At 43.3% G+C, this 20606-nt stretch overlaps 1 protein-coding gene across 1 annotated transcript; it reads left to right on the forward strand.

The window, feature by feature from the left end:
* The first annotated feature begins 1187 nt into the window (after positions 1 to 1187).
* TRIL (TLR4 interactor with leucine rich repeats) lies at positions 1188 to 5774 on the forward strand. The gene has a single exon (XM_048302728.1). It carries the CDS (start codon positions 1406 to 1408, stop codon positions 3599 to 3601), a length of 2196 nt encoding a protein of 731 aa, XP_048158685.1. The 5' UTR covers positions 1188 to 1405; the 3' UTR covers positions 3602 to 5774.
* The last annotated feature ends 14832 nt before the right edge of the window (positions 5775 to 20606 follow it).

A 20606-nucleotide genomic window follows, 5' to 3' on the forward strand; every position in this document is an offset into this window, starting at 1 on the left:
ACCTGCTCATGTTGACATGGCCACTAAAACAAAGCTCTCACAAAAGTGATCTAAATTCTGCCTTTTGGTAAGAGAAAGAAGCAGGGCTTGTACACAGCTTTAGTCCAGAAATGCATGCAAAGTGTGTGCAGTTGCATACAACTTCATGTGCTAATACTTTCCCAACATATTCATTAAATTTGCAACATGGTATTCTGGTCATTACCTTCTTTCCTTCATCATTCTTAGATGTCTTATATACCTACATATTTAGGCATTTCCTCCTGCCCTTAGACACTTATTTACTTGACTGGTGACATCTTAGAAAAACAAAAAATGCCAACGGGAAAGGCAAGTCATTGAAAGGATGGGTACCCATTATGTTTCTTTTTCAGTATGCTTTCCAACACCTTCCTTTCGATCTGAGTTTGTGTGTTGTTGAGAAAGAGTAATCTTTAAAATGGGAATTATTTCTGAAGAGCATCTGGATCATTCTGACGGGCCCCTCATGGAGCTGGAGCCACGTTCAATTGCATCCTCACCGGCAGCTTTGTCGGGAACCTACTAGGCAGGACGGTGCGCAGAATGAAAATTCGTTCCCTTACGTCCTAGAGGAGGCTTAGTCCTCTGATTGCCGTTCGCTCAACACAAAGAAAAGTCCTCAATCCGTGGTAAACCGTAACTATTGCTTTTGGCAGGTTTCTAAATACGAGGGAAGAAAAAAGGAGATGGGGTGGGCAGACGACGTCTAGCTTACTTCTGCTCCCTTCCCCCTCCCCGACGCGCAGCTCTATCTGCAACCCATGTGGCTGGGAGGCAGCCACAGCCGGTTCCAATTCCTACTTTCCCACTCTGCGCCCCTGCTCGCTGCCGGGGCTGAGCCGAGCCAGGACCGGCCGCGGGCTTCCTCCCCCCGCCCCCCGCCGCGCCGTCCTCCCTCTCCCCCGCTCCATCCGATCCTCCGGTCCCCCAGGGCACAGTGTGGGAAGTACGAATTTCCGCTGAATTTTCTCGGCAACTTTCGGAGCTCGTCTTTCTCCCGCTCCTCCCGCCGCCCCCCTCCCGTCCCCTCCCCACCCGCTCCCTCCGCCCCTGGGAGAGCCGGCGGAGCAGCCGCTCCGCTTCCGCAGCCCGCCCGCCCCCCGCGGCAGCGCCGGCCCCGCCACCGCCGCCCCGCAGCTCGCGGGCCGCGAGGGGCGGCAGAGCCCGGGCGGCGGCCCCGGCAGCGCTCCGGCCGGCTCGGGCGAGCCCATGGTGCCGGGCACCGCGACCTGCAGCAGCCGCCGCCGCCGCGCCTGCCTGCCCGGTGCGGAGCTCAGCCCGGCGCGGAGCAGAGGAGGGGCCCATTAGCAGCCGCGGAGGAGGCGGAGGGGATGCCGGAGAGACACAAAGCCGGCGGGGGAAGCAGCCCACGGCTCGTCCCGGGATGGGGGCGCCGCGCCGGGTCCGCCTGATGGTGCTGCCGCGGGTGCTCTGGGGCTCCGTCGCCCTCATCCTCCTGCTGCTGCCCGCGGCCGAGCCCATCTGCCCCGAGCCATGCGACTGCCAGCAGCACCAGCACCTCCTCTGCACCAACCGGGGCCTGCGCACCGTGCCCAAGACTGCCGAGCCGCAGGATATCCTCACCTACAGCCTCGGGGGCAACTTCATCGCCAACATCTCCGCCTTCGACTTCCACCGCCTGGCAGGGCTCCAGCGCCTGGACCTGCAGTACAACCGGATCCGCTCGCTGCACCCCAAGGCCTTTGAGCGCCTGGAGCGGCTGGAGGAGCTTTACTTGGGCAACAACCTGCTGCCAGCGCTGGTCCCTGGCACGCTCAGCACCCTGGCCAAGCTGCGCATCCTCTATGTGAACGCCAACGAGATCGGCCGTCTCAGCGCTGCCTCCTTCTCTGGCCTCGGCAGCCTTGTGAAGCTGCGACTGGATGGCAATGAGCTGGGCTCGCTGGGCGATTCCACTTTCTCAGGGCTTCCAAACTTACTCTATCTGCACCTGGAGTCCAACCGCATCCGCTGGCTGAGTCGCGGTGCCTTCACTGGCCTGGCCAAGTTGCGCTTCCTCGACCTCTCAGGGAACCAGCAGACCTCCCTTCGCCACCCCGACATCTTTGGGCCGCTGCGCTCCCTTCACACCCTGCTGCTGGCCAGCAACAGCCTGCGGCAGCTGACAGGGGGGCTCTTCCAGCACCTGCCCGGCTTGGCAAAGCTCTCACTCAGTGGCAATCGACTGTCTCACCTGGCCCCGGATGCTTTCAGGGGGCTGGGTTCGCTGAAGGAGCTGCGCCTAGAGGGGAACCTGCTGAGCCACCTACCTGCCACCCTACTGGAGCCGCTGGACAGCCTGGAGGCACTGGATCTGAGCCGCAATGCACTGACCGCCCTGCACCCGGCCGCCTTCGGCCGCCTCGGCCGCTTGCGGGAGCTCAGCCTGCGGGACAACGCACTGGCCACGCTCCCTGGCGAGCTCTTCGCCTCCAGCCTGGCCCTCTACCGCCTGGAGCTGGAGGGGAATGCCTGGAGCTGCGACTGCCGCCTTCGCGGCCTCAAGCGCTGGCTGGCGGCCTGGCACTCCCAGGGCCGCCTGCTCACCGTCTTCGTGCAGTGCCGCCTGCCACCCGCCCTGGCCGGCAAGTACCTCGACTACCTGCAGGACGCCCAGCTGCCGCTGCCGCAGGACGGCGGCCCCTGCCCCGATGGTGCCTCTCCCTCCCCGCCGTCCCCCGAGGGGCTTGGCGGCAACAACAGTGCAGCGGGGCTGCCCCCAGGCCCACCGCCGGCCGCCTCCACCGCCCGCCTGATGATGGGGGTGCCCATAGCCGCCAGCCCCACGCCGGCACCGCTGCCCAGCGCAGCAGCGTGGCCTCGACGGGCCAGTGCCGCCGGGGTCCCGCCGCTGGTGTCCGACCCGTGTGACTTCAACAAGCTGTTCCTGCACAACCTGTCGGTGGAGGAGGTGGGCTCCAGCTGGGTGACGGTGCGCTGGGCCGTGCGGCCGCACCGCAGCCCCCGCCTGCTGGGGCCGGCGCGATTCCGCCTCCTCTTCGACCGCTTCGGCGCCGCCGTCAAGTTCCAGCGCTTCGTGTACCTGCCGGAGCGCGGGGAGCCGGCGGCCACGCTGCGGGAGCTCCGCCCGGACACCCCCTACCTCGTCTGCGTCGAGGGCGTCCTGGGCGGCCGCGTGTGCCCGGTGGCGCCCCGGGACCACTGCGCCGGGCTGGTCACCCTGCCCGAGGGCGGCACCGCGGCGGCGGCGGGCGGGCCCCGCGGCCCCGACCAGCAGCTGCTCACGCTGGTGCTGCTGGCGGCGAATGCGCTGCTGCTGCTGGCGGCTCTGGCCGCCTGGGCCGCCCGCCTGCTGCGCAAGAAGGTGCTGGGGCGTCGGCGTCGGAAGGCGGCCCCGGTCCACGTGCGGCAGCTCTACTCCACACGCCGCCCGCTCCGCTCCATGGGCACGGGTGTCTCCGCCGACTTCTCGGGCTTCCAGTCCCACCGGCCACCCCGCGGCGCCGCCGCCTGCGCCCTCAGCGAGGCCGACCTCATCGAGTTCCCCTGCGAGCGCTTCACGGACAGCGGCAGCGGCCGGCACGGAGATGAGCACCTGCTGCAGCGCTTCACCGACTGAGCCCGCCGAGGCCCCGGGACCGCGGCCAGCGCGGCGGGGGAAGGCGGACGTCAGTCTGTGAGGGGATGGTGCGGGCCAGGGGTCGCGGCCTCCGAGGGGCAGAGCTGCGGCGTTCAGCCGCCCTTACTGCGGGCCGGGGCCGAGGCTGCATGTGAGACGGGGTTACCTCTGCTGGGACCTCACCGTTTTGTCAGAAATCATCACTAACCCAAGGAAAAGCCCTGACAGGCGGTAACTGTGCCTTGCCATGAGGAGCAAATGGCAGGAGCTACTGCCAGCAGCAGCCAGTGCCTCCCTTAAGGAAACTCGGAGCTATTAATTTAAGTGTGCTATTTTACAGGTGGTTTCCTCCGACTGCAAGTTGGGAACAAGTTACAGTGAGCAGTCTGGCCCTGTGTAAGGAGCTTTGAATAGGTCTTTCCAGGGCACCAGTCCTTCCTAATCAAAAATCTGGATCGAGGGTCATCTTGTAATTGACCTGTGTGCAGCCACGGAGTTGTCTGGAAATGTAGGGGGTTTTGCTGAATAGTTTGAAGGCTGAGCCGTTTCAACTCAAACCGAATGTGAGGCAATTCAATGTGCACAAGTGTGCTTTCATACTTTTCTGTAAACGAGAAACAATAATGCAGCTGGTTAGTTCTACAGGAATATATTGCTGACACCACTAAGAAAAACTAACAGATTTTTGTAGAATGTTTACAAATGAGCTATTTTAAAATTGTTTTTGAATAAATACTGCTTGGTACTTGTACACACTAATGTGTGCTGCAGTTGTCTGGGTCCATGATGGTCAGCAGATTGCTGACCTCACATAATCCATCTTCATTTCTAAATGGGTAGATACAGAGGTGAAGTATTGATGGATAAATAATCATTGGTGCCTTACTTCAGAAACAATAATAGGTGAGAATATTTCAGGAATGTAAAACAATCTTTATCCTAACAGGCAATTCTCTCTTAGCCTTAGCCTACTAAAGTTAGAAGCTTTATGTACCTCACTGTGAAATAAAACATTTTGTGTATTAATCTAGATTATGTGTTTTGTGTAGCTGAGTGAGTAATGCTAGAGTTTAAACCCTTACGCAGTAGTATATAATGTTTGAGTTGTTTTGGTTTCTTGGGTGTTGTGGGGTTTTTTTAAATTAGGATTTTGCTTTTGGTTTCAGAGCAATGCTAATCATTTTATGGTCAGTTGCTCTCTACTTCTCAGCCTTCTTCCTAAATATTTACAGAATGTGGTTCTGTTGTTACAAAATATGGTGGTATAGTTTACATTCATAATTCTCTCTGTGTGGTCTACAAATGAGCTAGTTGAAGAGGTCCAAACCAGGATTGCACTTTAAGTGCAACTGTTTTAGATGGAGTTTGGTAAATTGTTGAGACCATTGATACAACTTCTGCTCCTTTGAATTTAGCGTGCAACCTCAGATGAACTCTTGTGGAACTGAATGGCTTGAAGGAAGTGTTAGTGTACTGTGGAGACATTTGTCTCAATATGATGCATTCATTGCTGACCTGAGGTGTTCGTGACTACAAGTTGTTTATTACCATTATTGCAAGTAAGCAATTTGGGGGGTTTCTGTTTTGTTTTTTTTTTCCCCCTTTTCATTTTTTTCAGATGAACAAGTGTTTACAAAAGATACCACAGTAACTGGTACCCTTCAGTTGGAGTTCAGTGACTAAATAGAGAGAAGAGACTTTATGTTCTGAGGGAGAGAGTGTAGAGATCATTTGCCTTAATCTTTGTCTTTTAAATAGAGAAAGAAAAAATTGAAGTCTTGTTTCTTGGGTCAGTAGCAAGAAGTCCTTTGGGATTTCATTTTGACAGGCTGTAGTTTTCATGAATATCAGGGGCCAAACTCAGTTGTCAGTGTATTAAAATTCACTGCAATAGACACAATGTTGAATTAAAATTGAGGGAATGCAGTATCAGGTTTCATTTTTTGTTAAGAATTTTAAATTTCTGTTCTTTTGGAGACCTGGGTGCTTTTGGCCATTTATGATTGTGGAATACACCACTGTTTGTTGTTAGAAATGCAGTGGGATTATTGAGTAAAGCTGTGTATCACACTAATGTTAGCTCTATCACTGGATATTCTTCCAATGGGAGATGCATAGATGCTGTACATGGTTATAATCAATTATGTCAATAAATCCATTTGCTGAAAGAAAATTTGTGTCTTACATTGTATCTCGTAATGCATCCCTCTTCAATCATGGATTGGCTATAGCTTCTTCATTTGATGAGCACGAGGACTTGGACAGTGTCTCATCATTCTTTCATATCTTTTCATCATACATAATGTTTCCTATTTTGTTTTTAGTATGTTTGGATAGTGCAAACAGTAAAATAACTAAAATGGGCAGTCGCGCAGTTCTGAAACAGGTGGCATTTCTGAAACACTGTCTCAAGATAGACTAATAAGGTGCTGTTACATCAGTGAACTAATAGATCCTTTAGGAGGAAAATGAAGAAATAATGAGTGTTTGGGATCATATCAGTAGTTTATGCTCATTGGAAGTTACAGTTCTGAGGGTTTTTCAGTATTACCAGGCTGATGATATCAGCGTGTCTTGTTCAGCATGTGCACATTGTTCTAATTAAGAATTCACTGCTTCTATCTGAATTTTTGCAAACATCTGGAGAAACGCTAGAATGAAATGGAACTGGCTTTTCGTTCTAGCCTGGGAGAAGTAGATACATAGATCTGCACAACAGCAACAACAAAAAGTTAACAGAACAAAGCTGTTGACTTTTTAAAAAGCCACAACTTCTGTACCTCTAGGAATACTTGCAGGCTTTGTCTCCAGATATTACTTGCAGCATCTTTGCAGGGAGGGAATTGTACTAGCAGGTGGCTGAGAAAAGAAATGTCAGTGACCTTGAATGACCGAAAAATGTAAATATAACATGGCTCTATTTTTACCAGTAGTATTTATATGTATTTGGGTCTTTTTTTAAAGTAAGCTCATTTCTAAAGAATGACTGTAAAAACAGCCCTTTCTAAATGGATTAATCTGCCCTCAATTTGTGCTCAAAATGTTTATCTTTCTAGCAGAAATAGAGTTTTACTGCCCTGTCCTCTTATGGAATCCATGCAGCTCGGGGAAGAGTGAGCTCAGTGCTGATCTCCTGCTGAGTAATTACTGAACATGATATATATTAAAGATTGAAAATCATCAAAATATTGCCCCATCAAATTAAGTGGGCTGCTGCTGGGGGTCTGCAAGAGGTACCAGGGCTTCCTTAGTGTCAGCACTGCCTGATTTGGCAGCCTCTGCCACCTCCTGCTCCCCCTCTTCAGTTCCTGCCTCCATCCAGCTGGCATGGTTGGTTGTGCAGCTGGAAAGTGAACTGTGAAACTGATCACCCTGAAAAATACCCTTTCCCAGTAGCTCCCCTCTCCCCTATTTTTCATCCAGCTCAGTTTCTTGGATTCTCTTTAACTCACACAAGTAGTGGAAGTAACAAAATGTGGGTATGGAGTTCAGAGGCAGGAAAAAACAGTCAAAGATGGGAAGCTGCTTAAACAATCTCAGTCTTGACATTCAGTTTGTCCACAGTCTAAGAAAATCTAGGCTGTTCACATTACAGAAAAATCCTATGCAGGTGATACAACTTTACTGGAAATCATTAATGATCTGCAGAATTGAGTGCTTAGAACTTCTCTTTAAGGTCCTAGAAATATTGACGTTACAGCATGGAGCTAGAGAGAAACAATCTGAGGAGAGCAGAGGTACAATGGTGTCAGTGAATGTCTACATGTGGATGAACACCCCTCGTTAAAAAGCACCGCTTGACTGTCAGAGCCTGAGTTAGCACAGTTAAATTTATAAAAACACTGATTTCTTTATGCTGTGCTGTTTACTTTTCACAATGCACTGCAAGTCCCAGATTTTAAAATATCATCGACATTTGAACCCTTAGAAGTAGGACTGGGTAAATTATGCATGTCTCTTTCCTGGAAGAGATTTGAAAAATGAGGAATTGGGAGGAAAAAAAAGTCTGCTCCAGGATATTTGTTTGTCTACTCATCAGGATATTTATTTAACTAGTAAACTAACATTTTGATTGTAGGGGATGAGTCTACAAAAATCATTTGTTTCCATGTCGGTATCTATTGGTATTTGTAGAAAACTCCACCAGTGAACAAGAGAAATACTACTTGATTGCCAAAAACCTGGCTGCTCCCACTAATTCATGTTTCTCTGCCCACCAAGTGTGTACATATGTTGTGTGAGGTCCACAAGTGAAGCTTTGGTTAAAAAAATTATTTTAAAAATTAAATCAGACAAATTATGCATACATAGGGATGTACTTGATTTTTCATGTGGGCAATTCCTTTGAGATTGAGAGAATTTAAATTGTTTTATAAATGCTGAATCTATAATCTGGTATTTGCTAAGTAGAAACGAGGAATAAGTATTAGAAAACACTGCGTGCTGGATGTTGGATTTGTTCTTTTTGCTCCATGCTAAATATAGCATAGTTTTGGCAGCCTGTCCAAATACTGCTGTTGTGTTTTTCTCCATAAAAAGTTGAGTTTTCTCAAGTGCATACTTTAATTCCCATAGAAATTAAATTCCTGTAGAAAAATAGTCAATTGTCTTTAAACACAAATATTTATCTTAGTATCATTGTAGATGACTTTATTTATAGAGATGCTCCTTGATAAGTCTTATAAAATAAATTGATATCTCATTTGTTTTTACAAACAAGACCATAAGAATTAGAATGAATAATACAGTATGAATAAATAGTTGGAAGAAAACTGCTTCAAACATAATAGAGATATTTATTAACAAAGAGGAATCTGACACTTTAAAGAGATTTTATGGGTTTTTATGCTGTGACACTCATCTCCTTTGTTGTTGGATTTTTAAAAGTACATTTATTTATAGTTTGATAATCTATGTGTAATAATTTTATGTTGTAGAAATAAAATGTTTGTTGTCCAGAAATGGGAAGACCCCGACATATATAAATCTCAAAAGCTATTGAGTATTAAAAAGAAAATCGGGGTACTGTTAAAAGCGTTTATTCTCACCAAAATATTGCCTGATTTTTCATTGCAAAGTGCATTTGAAGTTGTTGCCAAGTAAAGCAGTCCTTAGCTAATAAATTAAGTGGTGTTTCTTGACTTCAGATATAGGTGTAATCTTGTTCTTTACTTTACCAAGGTGGTTTTTTTAATGTCCAGACAAACATAATCTCTAGTCGCTTTTTTTTTCCCCCAAATATTTCAATTTTTTGTATATTCAGTATTTCAAAATACTTAATTGCACTTCCGAGATCCATCCATGGGGAACCTGTACCAAGAGAGGATCTGAACAAACATTAAAGCAATCTGTCAGTCAACATATGTATAGCACTTTGTAATGTGGCAAGTGCTCAGAGGTTGTGAAGTGAGTGGTTTAATTTTTAGAATATTGTGAAAATGAATGCCCAACGAAACATTCATGCAGAGTCACAGCTGTGCCTTCTAGTGATGGCAAATATATTACTGTAGTGTAGCACCTTATACATCAGTCTGGGCTAGTCTAGTTCATTTTGGTTTGCCATGTGAGACTAGAAAAAATACTTGATTATAAGACGAGAATTCAAGGAAATAGAGCAGATAAGCTTTTTGTGAAGTCCTTGGCAAAAATCCTGTTAGCCAGCATTTTCCTGGTTCACTTAACTTCTCATGGGTGAAATTTGTTTCATTGTCATTAGTTGAGTGTATGTTTGTTTATTTGTAGTAAATATTTAGAATGAATTTGAATAGCTGAAGAAGGCCTGGATACATATAATAGATAAAAATCACATACAGGAAGATAATGAGACAAGTTTTCTCATTGAGAGATTGATTTATCTCCTAAGGGACAAATAGTTCAGGGTTGTTGTCTTTAAAATAAACCTGAATGCCAATTTTAAGTTAAGAAAGGAATATTCTTTCTGGAACATGAAGAAGGTAGGAAGGTTGCAAATAGTTACATTAGTTCCGTGCCAACAAGAGCAAAGATCAGCATTATATTAACAAATTTTATTACATGGAGAAACACGTGTATCCTATCTGGATCCAGAAAAGTTTGCTGAAATTGTATCTGTGATTCATTGTTACACTGCTGTACTTCATCCTGACAGTGAGAAAGACCTCTTTTGATATGTCCAAATCCATATTTTAGTACAATCTTTAGCCTCTCATCTGTCATTGTACTATTGATGTATCTATGATTGTACCATTTATTTTCCTCATCTTACTAAATATTTAAATATTGAAGTTAAAATTTTAAAGTTGCTCAGCACTGTAGTGGCTTCTATCTGACTGTTGTAAAACGATTTGAAGTAGGGGAGGATGCCCAGTAGTGATACCAATCGGATGAAAGGTCAAAAAAAAATTACTATAGAGGAACATGCTCAGGAAAAGCATGCTTTTAGGAAAAAAAATGTTGTTTATAGCTGAAGGACAACATGGTTTATTTGCTGTTACTATGTCTCGATCTAAATCTTGAGCAAGCATGCTGCAAGACAAGGAGCATATGTTAGACTTATGAGACAGTTTGGAGTGTTGCTCAGTACATACAGCAGATGTTCTAGCATGCCATTTTTTTCAGCAACAGCTTAATCCTTCTTCTGTTTTCACTCCACGAGAGTGAAAAGACTTCAAGACTCTTTATGTAGGTACCCATCAGTAATGGCTCTATGCTGATGGAATTAATTGTATTGGAGGACTGTGCTCTAAGATGTTCATCTTAAAAAAAAAAAATTACTTCTCAGATCTGATCAACTTAGAGAGATGAGCTTTAGTGTTAACTGACATGGAAATGTCTGTCTCAGCTGATAATTACCAAAGAGGGGGAATCTTTGGTATTCTCTGAAATTTGGTACACTCTGAAATTTAAAGACATTTACCATAAGGACCCAGTTAATTAATTTTCCCCTGAACCAAATTTCTCCTCGTCCTCTTGTTGCCTAAAAACGTCTACGTATTATTTAAAATAGTTTGTCAACACCTTCAGTTTTTCTTTCTCCCAGCACCACTCCTGTATTAGGTGTTTGCAGTATAAATCTCTGTTGCGACTTTTAAATGCAAGTGTGGCAGAAATAACTCAGAGCTATCTGTACTCACTGAGTTCAATATGCAAATGAATGGAGTAGTAAATGAGCCAAAAATCTGGAACCTCCCAGTAATTCCTGTAAGCCTGGTGAAGGTTCTGGGATCCTTGCTCTACAGTTGTATTTGTGCCTTCCACTTGAGTGCTCTTCCTGGTGTAGCACAACCTTCTACTAGCAAGTTATTCCTTGGCACAGAGGGCTTTTTAAAGAGATTTGGGGCATTCAGGCCAGCAGATGTTTATTTTTTTCCTATCTCATCTTTAAATTCTGTATAATGGGAGTTTGTTTTGGTTTGTTTTATCTATTTTGAAATAAGAGATAACAGCCATTTACAGTCTACAGATTACAGCCAAAATACAGTATTTTTAGAAAGAAAAGGAAGGAATAATGAATTTTAAATAAATCCTGCTTAAATGGAAGTTATTTTGTTCAGCAATGATTTGTGACTGGAATGGTTCACTGAGATCCCACTGATACTATTCTGTGCACAAAGTGCAGAGCCTTTTGGTTTTCCTGCCATGATATATCCCTAAGAACCTGAGACTGTAGAGGTCCAGCAGAAAATAAAGACATCCCTTCCTTCCATTTATGTGGCTTAGATGGAAAAGAGATTCAGGCTCAGCATCTTTGCCAGAATGGCTAAGAACTTTATTTATTCTATAACATATATGTGGACCTAAGCTGATTTTGTAACTGGAGTTATAAGTAGTATTCACACTAAAGGGAGCATCAAAAACCAGACATTTTTGAAGACAAAGCCTCCTTAATTTTCCTCTGTGAAACTGAAGTCGGCACAGACTGAAGTAACTGGCAGTTTGCTGAAGGTGCTAACAGCTCTTTGAGATGTCTGTAGTATATAATTGGGTGCGCTTTCAAATAGTCTCTCATATATTTTATTCAGAAGTATTTAGAGTAAGTCCCAGGCAGAAAATACTAATGAATTCCAAACCATTAGCCTGCCCTGATAGTGACCTACTCAGATGTTGGATTCATTTGGTTTTATTTGCACTTGCAGGTGCACCTGAGGCATACCTGAATTTCAGTCTGCTCATATGCTTTTATCCAACCTGCTAAAATCACCTACCATTCCAATTAGCACAGCTGTACCTCTAAATCTCTGCCATTCTCACAAGTTTTTACTTTTAGCCTTTTCACTTATACCATGGTAGAAAATCATCTTAATTTACAACCTCCTAGGCCTTGAGATATGCAGTTGCTTATGAAACAGGAGAATTGACAAGTTTTCCAACCTTCCAAACACAGTCAAACTCTAGCAATCAGAACAGGTTTGTTTTGGTTGTTTCCCACACGCACCCCCACTACCCCATGGTAAAAACCATGATGGATTAGAGCTTTGCCAAAGTCTACCAGTAGCGACAATAGTGGCAGGACTTAAATGTGTATGCACTGGAATAATCATTTGGCTGTTCAGATTTGGAACTCTACAAAATTTGAGCATGTGAAGAACATCACTAGAACTGATTTTATACTTCAGGACTTATCAGTTATTATATCATGGGTTTTTTCCCCAGAAATGTTCTTTGTCCTCTTTCCTATTTTATTTTGCTTCTCCACCTGGCTTTTGTATTAATGCAGTAGGAGTGATTGGAATATGTGTTTAAGGATGCTGAGCATCCAGTGTGTCTGAGAAGCTGGAGGTGCTTAGAAAATATGATGCCTTACAAAATATGCAAAATATAGATTTCGAGAGGCATCCAAGTTCAACATTATAGACATTACACGGATAGCTGTCCAAATTCATGCGTTATATTTCCTGTATATCCCCCTGTGTATCTCTTGTTATCCTCCCTGTATATCACTATTAGCTCCCTTTTGTTTCTCTTTGTGGTCTGTAATGAGGTGTCAAGTTTTGTACCTCGTACATTGTATTTCGACCTGGTACTACTGTAGCCACTCAGGTTGCTTTTTTCTCCAGCATGGCCAGTACATATATTGGGTATTGCTTTTATGCAGTATCAATAAAGTATAAGAGAAGAATAATTATGGATTTAGAAAATGTGTTTCTTGCCTAAAGCTTTATCATTCAGCTGATGATAGTGCAGGTAGACAGCCCCAGTGATCTATGTTATCTCTTTGGTCTGATTCTTCAGAACAACTGCTGCACCTCCTGAGAGGAAAAAGCTGCTGGGCTTCTCCTGTTCTATGTTTGTGATCTTTTCCTTTTGGTTGAAACTAGTTTCTTAAGTTTCTTGACAGAAAGAGGTAAAATCCTGACATACAGGCCAGTGGTAGGGCTTTTATCACCTGTGTATGTTTTCACTTCAAAGAGCTTGTGTAGCTGCCTGTTTTACAGACAGTGCCCTTTGGACCAAAAGTGATCAAAATCAGACAGGAAGAGTCAGAAATGAATTTTTGTTCAGGAATCTGAATATTCAAACCAAGAGTAATTAATACGTTATAAAGAGAAATTCTGGATCTAGCATAATTCTCTAAGGCACTAATTTCATTTTAGGCAGCTTCTCTTGCTGGTTTCCCTTCAGATCTCTCCCTCTCTCCCATGCCACCCCTCTGTGCACTGCTGGCATCAGCCGGCATTTCTCAGAAGCCTTTGGAAGTTGACTTGCTTCTTGGGTTTTGTTTTGGGTTTTTTTCTGCTGTAAAATAGGCCTTGTCCATGTCCCCTCCTTCTTTGCCTTTTTAGGTTTTTAAACATCAGGATTATGGCAACTGGCTCATTACAGCAGAGCTGCCAAAACTGCTGTCATGACCTGTGTGTTTTGGAGTCAGGGGTTAGAGTTGATGCTTTATCTGCTTAACTGCAATGCTGAAACATTTTAAACAACCTTTGTTTCATAATTCTTCTGCCCTTTATATGTCCTCAAATGGTCAATTTACTCTTCTGAAAAAGTAAGTGAAGTTTTCCTGACTCATCTTTTCCATGTAAAGTCATTATGTCTGACCCATAAATATAAACTTCCAAAGAGCACATACTTTGCATCTGAAAAGGTCAGAATGGCATGTATTTTCCTGAGGGGACAGAAGCTCTCTCAGTATATCCAGGAAGATGTTATTAACCACCCATTTAAAATTATGTGATGTTAAATATCATTTTGCAAAAGGGATTGTTTTGGAGAACAGCATTGGATATAACTAAAACTATGTTTATTATATATTAATAACAAATTTAAAGGACAGGATTAGAGCATAAACCCACAGTTGTTTACGAATCCTCCAGATTAAATAGTTATTCCTAGAATTATTTGTTTTATTGGTGCAAATGCATTATGCCAAACTGGTGTAGCACAACTGACCCTAAGGCAACCCAGTTTTTGCTAATTTCAATGGATCTACATCAGACCTGAACTTGAGCCAATTTTTCTATTTTCCTGCTTCTGCTGCAAAATTTAGCTGTGGATATTAAGAAGAATTGATGGCCTATTTAAATAGGAGTCTGATTAAACAAATCAATTGTTTATCTCTTTCATGTAGCTGTGAAGTTATACTCTCATAATTGGTGAAGCAGTGTGTGAAACTGATTTCCAGAAAATATTCATCTGTGATTCAGCTACACCCATTACTCTTCTTGGAATATCACATGGAAAATGAAGCTACCAAAAGGAAACATCTGTTTGTATCTAAAAACCCAAATATTTCTGAAGTTTAGCAACATGAATTCTTCTTGGGGCTGCCACCTATTATATTCAGCTCTACAGCAAATACCAAAAGGATACTTGAGGTGACCTTTTGTATCAGATTAAACAAAATGAGAAAACACTTGGCAATCACACTTCCTCTGCAAGGCCATGGGAAACAGCAGAGCAGAGGAACAGATACAGTAAAAACATATTAATTCAATCTAGTTTGCTTTAGAAGAGTCCAGCAGTGAAAAGAACAACTAACTGTGAAAAACCTGAGGTCTCTGTAACTTGGCACCTCTTGAAGACTGTCTAGATTGTCCTGACAGGGGCTATGTCAGGCAGCAGTAATATGTGAGGGGATGGAGAAAAACAAAGGACTAGAAAACATTATGTGAGAAATGGTTTTCTTTTAAAAGCTACTTCTTAGGGGGTGAATGTCCCAGTGGACTGCAGTTTTGGTATCAGTGTTCTTGCTGCATGTTAACACATACTGGGTTTGAATATTTTTTTCACATATTTCTTTAAAACATTGTGTGGATTTCAAAGTTCCCTGTGCTTCAGTTATTCTGTGACTCCCTTGTTTGTTGGTGTGCTAAGCAAAGCTGGGGGAGGGAAACAAACTGTAGTTTCCCAGAAAGGTTAAGCTGGCACACACCAAAATGCTGTTAAAATGACAGTCCTGTTTGCTGGTGGATGCTCATCCCCTCCATCTGTGCATCCAGAACACGCTGGGTAATAACTCAACTGATAGTATAGGTTGCTGCTCCTTGCTGCTTGTTGGCAAAGTAACTGGGTTGTTTATTTGCATCTGACAACACACAAATAATAGGAATAGTCAGGTCTACCAAGCAAATTATAGATCTATGATCAAAGGACATCCCATTCTAAAAGGTGAACAGATGAAGCAGTCTTCAGGGAAGGGAGGATGAATGCAAATGTTTACCTGTTATAATGATTTGCATTATTATGCAGTAGGTCTATACTCCAAGGACTCACTGAAGGAGGTTAAATTTTAGACCTGCTGTGCAGTAGTTTGGTTTGCTCAAACTGGTTGTTCAATACCACCGGTGATTCTCTGCCTCTTGCAGTCTGCCTCCACGGTGCCTTGCTCCACGCTGCTGCTTTCTGTCCAAGCACATTCTGATCTCAGAGTCCTTCCCTGTGTGCAAGGGCTTAACATCTGCAGGCTTCTCCTAAATGGATGGGATGCCATGGACACCCTTCCTCTTCCTTCCAGAGGGGAGCAGCTGCAAGAAGAGTGGGAAGGCATGAGGACATTGAGATTTCCACCCCAGCCGTATGTGGGCAAGAAGCCCAGAAGACAAACTGTATCTTCCAGACCAGTTGTGCAGCCATTAGGCAGGGATGGGAAAACAAGAAAAGGGAGATTTTGCCTGTAGCCAAACAAGGGCTTGGTGAGGAAGAAAGGGTTGCAGCATGCAGAACCTTTGACCGGGTTATGAAAATTCAAGGCCAAAAGTGCTCATAGGGTTGTTTTGGCCAGCTGAATTGTTTTGTTCTTCCATCTCTGTCTAACAGTCAGGAGACACATCTTCCTGTTTGCTTGGGCTTTTTAGAAGAAAGGAATATGAGTGTTTCAACTCTCTCACCACCCCATAACTCCCCTTGCCCATCTGTGCACTGAGTAGTCAGAGTCCACTGAGGACAGAATTTTCTTGAAAAAATAGGGTCCATCCACACTGTATGCTGCTGCCTCCAGCAGCAAAGTATCATTGTTTAGCAGTAAGCAGGTCTAAAGGCAGTTTAAATAGGATCACAGACTCTTCCTGGCTCTGGGGCAGCTGGAAGGAGAGGTTCCATAGCCAAGTTCCACCTTTGCTATACAGCATTTCTGCTTCTCTCTTTCTCCCTGAACAGGTTGCCATGCATTGCATTTGCTTTCCCAGGCTTTTGGCATGAGATTGCAGCTGTGGGTTGATGCTGTCAAATTACAAGTAATGGCAAATATCACATTTCTTGGAAATAAAAGCAATTTCTTTACAAGCTGCTGAAGGTCATGGGAAACTTGCATTGCTGCATGAGGTCTATGTGTAAAGTCCCATCAGGGTGATGCTGCTGTTGGAGGGATGCTGTAGGATAATTTTTAACAAATGGAGGTGTACTGTCATGGAGCTCTCTTCTACTGATAAGAGAGTTGGTGATATGTGGGCAGATACATAGAATTAAACTCAATTATTATTTCAGCCACAAACCAAGAAGGTAATTGAGTCCTGTAGGTGGTGTTCTAATATGAATGTGATCTTCTTCCTCTGCTCTCACACGAGATCTCACTGCAGTGTGCAGGGTGTGGAGAAATTCCCTGCTGCAGCTGATTTGCCCAGATTGGTAGAAAAGCTCTTGGGGGAAGATTTGGCCTCAGAAGGAGTTTCCTAGATGGAGAGTTTGACTAGCAGTGGTGCATACCCCTGGAGGATGTGGTGGGCTCAGCCCTGAGAAGAGCGCAAGGCACACAGTTATTTAATCATCCATTTAAACAGTCAGGCTACTCACTGCCGTCACTGTGCAGATTTTCTGCATGTACCTGTCCTCCTCGAATCTCCCTTCTTTTCTACTCAGAATCAGAGCTTGGTAAGGGCCAACACCCTTACAGACTCTGTAAGGCCAGAGATGCTGACTGAAAGAGAACACCGTATTGGATGTCCAAAACAGTAGCTGAATGTTTGGAACTAGGGATAGAGAGAAGGGAGCACAAACATACACACACATTTCTTAAAATGCAACCCCTATGCTCTTTTGGCTTTGTATAGCTTTTGCTTTTTCTGCTTCTCTCGCTTTCCTTCTCTTTTTATGCTCACCTTTTTTTCCTTCTATTTTTTCTCTTAACTCCTTCTCACTGACATTGTTCCCATACATCTGTTAGAGCCCTTACAGAGTTCTTTCTGGCTGAGTGCTCATTAACCTTTTATGTTGTATTGCAGAGAAAAGTGGATTAATTATGTTGTGAAGATTCCCAGCATCTCTCTTGACAGATTTTCTCATGGTAACTTTGACCCCTCTCCTAAGCACAGCTTCTCTTCTCCTTCCTTCAAAAGGGATGTGAAGCTTAAAAATCAACTCATTTAAACCCCTTTGAAAGTCTTAGTTCAAGCATGTTTCCTCACAAGTTCATCCTTAGGGATGCACAATTTACCTCCTCAGAATTTTGATGTTGTCACACATAATTACAGAGTTGATACATTAAGATAATAAACAAACCAGTAATTAATTTGATAATGTATATACAAAACTGAATGACACAAAAAACCTGGACACATGTATTCTCTGCTTGAGTTGCCCTAGTAGTCTGCAACTTCCATGCCTCCAGGCCTTTTATCACTGGTTTCCCCTGAAAACAGTGGAACATTTCTAAGGCAGCTAGTTTTCTTTCACCCTTTTCTTCCTGTTTTACTTTGATTCCCTTCCCCAATACAAAAGCACACTTATTTCTTTTTCTTCCTTGTTCAAATATCCTTATTTGACTTGGTGAATGAGTTTATAAATCTCCTTCATAAAATTTGGAAGTATATTTATTCTGAAATAAGTAATTTTCAGTCTCTAACCACTTTCACAGACATAGGAAAAAACTGCTTCCTTAGGTTTCACCCTCCCTGTTGCTGGAGGCATATGAAATTCAGTAGATGATGTTTGGTTTCAAGACTGACTGTAGACTCCTGGGTGGTAAAGTAATGAAATAATCCTGCTTTGATATTGATTGCTATTCCATTATTATGTCATAAGTTCAACTGGAATAGATTTCCACAAATTATTTCAACAGGAGAACATTTTAACAGGTTACCTCAGATCCTTAGGGCCTGTCTAGCCTTATGTATTAGGTTGAAAGGAAGCTGCTCGAGGAAGGTGGGGCTTTCTTCAGCACAGTTTTCAAAAACAGTGACACAGCTGAAAACTAGCTTAAGGTTGTTGGTTCTTCTAGTTTTTTAATGTTAACATTAACCAGGCAGGTGAATTTTGGGGAAAAAGTGGAAGGAAAGTAATAAACGCCTTTTCTAAAAAACTGTCTTAGGTAATTGAGTAGGTATTTGGGAATATATCTACTTGATAGGATATGTAGGTGCAAACAGTATTGACTGCATCCCTGTGTAAGTACCCCATGCTAGTCACTACACCTGATCCCAGAATGCTTCTTCAGCTCTCTCAGCTTCTTCTTCACCTAAAAGCCCTATAGCACCTGATGAGAAAGGGCATTGCCTCCAGGACTTATCTCCTCATTCAATATTTTTCTTGCATGTTTTGTAGTTTCTGTTGCAATAATTTTCGTGTTACTTCCTGATCCAGGTTTCCTCTAGAACCTAATAACAGTGTCACCTCTTTCAAGGTACTGAAGGAAACCAAAGAGTTTTCATCATGTTTTCTATCAGAAAATTTCTATTAGCAAGTTTTGTTAATAAGTAACATAAACTGAAATAACTTTGTCAGACTAGAGAATTTAGAGAACAGAATTAGTGAGACATTGACTTCAAAACCATCTAGACACTGTCCTGGGCAACTGGCTCTATGTGTCCCTGCTTGAGAAGGATGTTGGACCACATAACCTCAGAGGTCTCTTCCAATTTCACCTCTTCACCTCTTGTAATTTTGTGACTTAACTTTCATCCTTATCCATTTGCATTATTTAAGTATTAATTGAAGCCATTTTCATCAAGCTACAAGAAGAACTGCTAGTTGAAGACATACAGGGTTTTCTTCCCTAATCACATACACCAGAATATATGTGCTGATGAAGTTCAGTAAGTGAAGGTTAAGTACATCCATTGTCCAGACACTCTGAATGTCTAGCAATAGGAGGATTGGTTAGTCAGGTTGGTCTAGGTGTTTTCTGGAATGAAAATGTGCCCTTTGTTGTCTATGATGGATTTCAAAGAACCTGTCAGATCACTTAGGCCTGTGTCCCTTGAGCCTGTTCAGATCACTTTCAGCAAAAAACATGGTAAATTAAGTCGTTCTTCCTATCTACAGTCCACAAAAAGTCTCTGTTTTTCTCATGCAGTACCTAAAACAATCAGCAGATTTTTATTGTGGTCAAGCTTTCAGTGTGTTCCTCAGTGAATCTGAGAGTTGAGCTGTGTTATAGAATCCAAATATTCTAGTCAGTATTATGAATAGCCATCTAAATAATATGGAAACTTCAATCAGGTGGCCCCACCTTCATAATTACTAATTTCTCCTTGGAGTAACTTTATCATCACAACAATTACAATCACCTTTGGCGAAAACACAAGCATAGACAGCCACTGACACTGGCTCACATCCAATTTAGAAGTCACCAGAATAATTGCCAGTAATTTTCTCAGCTGCAGTCATCAGTTTAAATTTTTTTTTTTTCTGTTAATTCTCCTTGTGGTTTCACTTTGATCAGGGAAGAAGTAAACAATGCTATTATTGGTCGGCACTTGCAGTTACTCTGTTTTGGCTTGGAGAAAGGTTTTGCAGAAATACTGAAGGGAATATGAAAATGGTTTTCATTTACACTTCCCTGGTGACCTTTTAGAGCCCTCTCACAATGAATAAAACATTTTTTTTTCCTCTCCCTGAAACATCATAAAAAAGCCTCAGCAACATTGTCAATTCCAGTCATACAGAAATTGCAAGCATTAGCAAAACAGCAAATTTGCTGTTCATTTTATTTGCTTTCAATAGTTCAAATTGTACTGTTCTCTATCTTTAAAAATCCCTCTGAGAGAACTGGAAACCTACTTAGAGAAAAAAAGAAAAAATTAAAAGAAAAAAATCTCTCTTGCAAAAATGTGGTGGATCAAGACTGGGTAGTTTCAGGAAAATAGCAACATTTATGTAAAGCTGTAAATTTGAAATGTTGTCATGCAAATCAGACTGTAGAACTCATCTCCAGAAAATAATGCCAGATGAGGAAAGAGGGCTGGCTTTTTTCAGATGAGGGAAGTCTTACGTATGGGTTTTAATGCTTAGATTCCTGATGAAAATGCAGGTGTAATCTTGGTCCATATGATTTTTTGGCTTGACTTAGTAAGTTCTGGAGAGTCTTGACAGTCCCTTCCTATGTTCCAGAGTTCAGAATCAAGTCCCTGAGTTCTAGATAAAGCTTTTCTTCCTGTTACCATCTGATGAGGCATATTTGGTTGTGTAAAAACCTGTCTCAATAATAATATCTGTAAATGGAAAGCAAGAAGAGTGACCAAACTACATGATTTAAAAAAAACCCCCTATGTTCAAGGGATTTAACCTTCTAAAGCAATTTTAAATGCACATTTGTGCTACAGTTAAAAAATTTAGCTGTCTTGAAAAATCATGTTCAAACATAAAACATTTG

This window comes from Corvus hawaiiensis, chromosome 1 (assembly GCF_020740725.1).
Source record: "Corvus hawaiiensis isolate bCorHaw1 chromosome 1, bCorHaw1.pri.cur, whole genome shotgun sequence".
In the NCBI taxonomy this organism is placed as follows: Eukaryota; Metazoa; Chordata; class Aves; order Passeriformes; family Corvidae; genus Corvus; species Corvus hawaiiensis.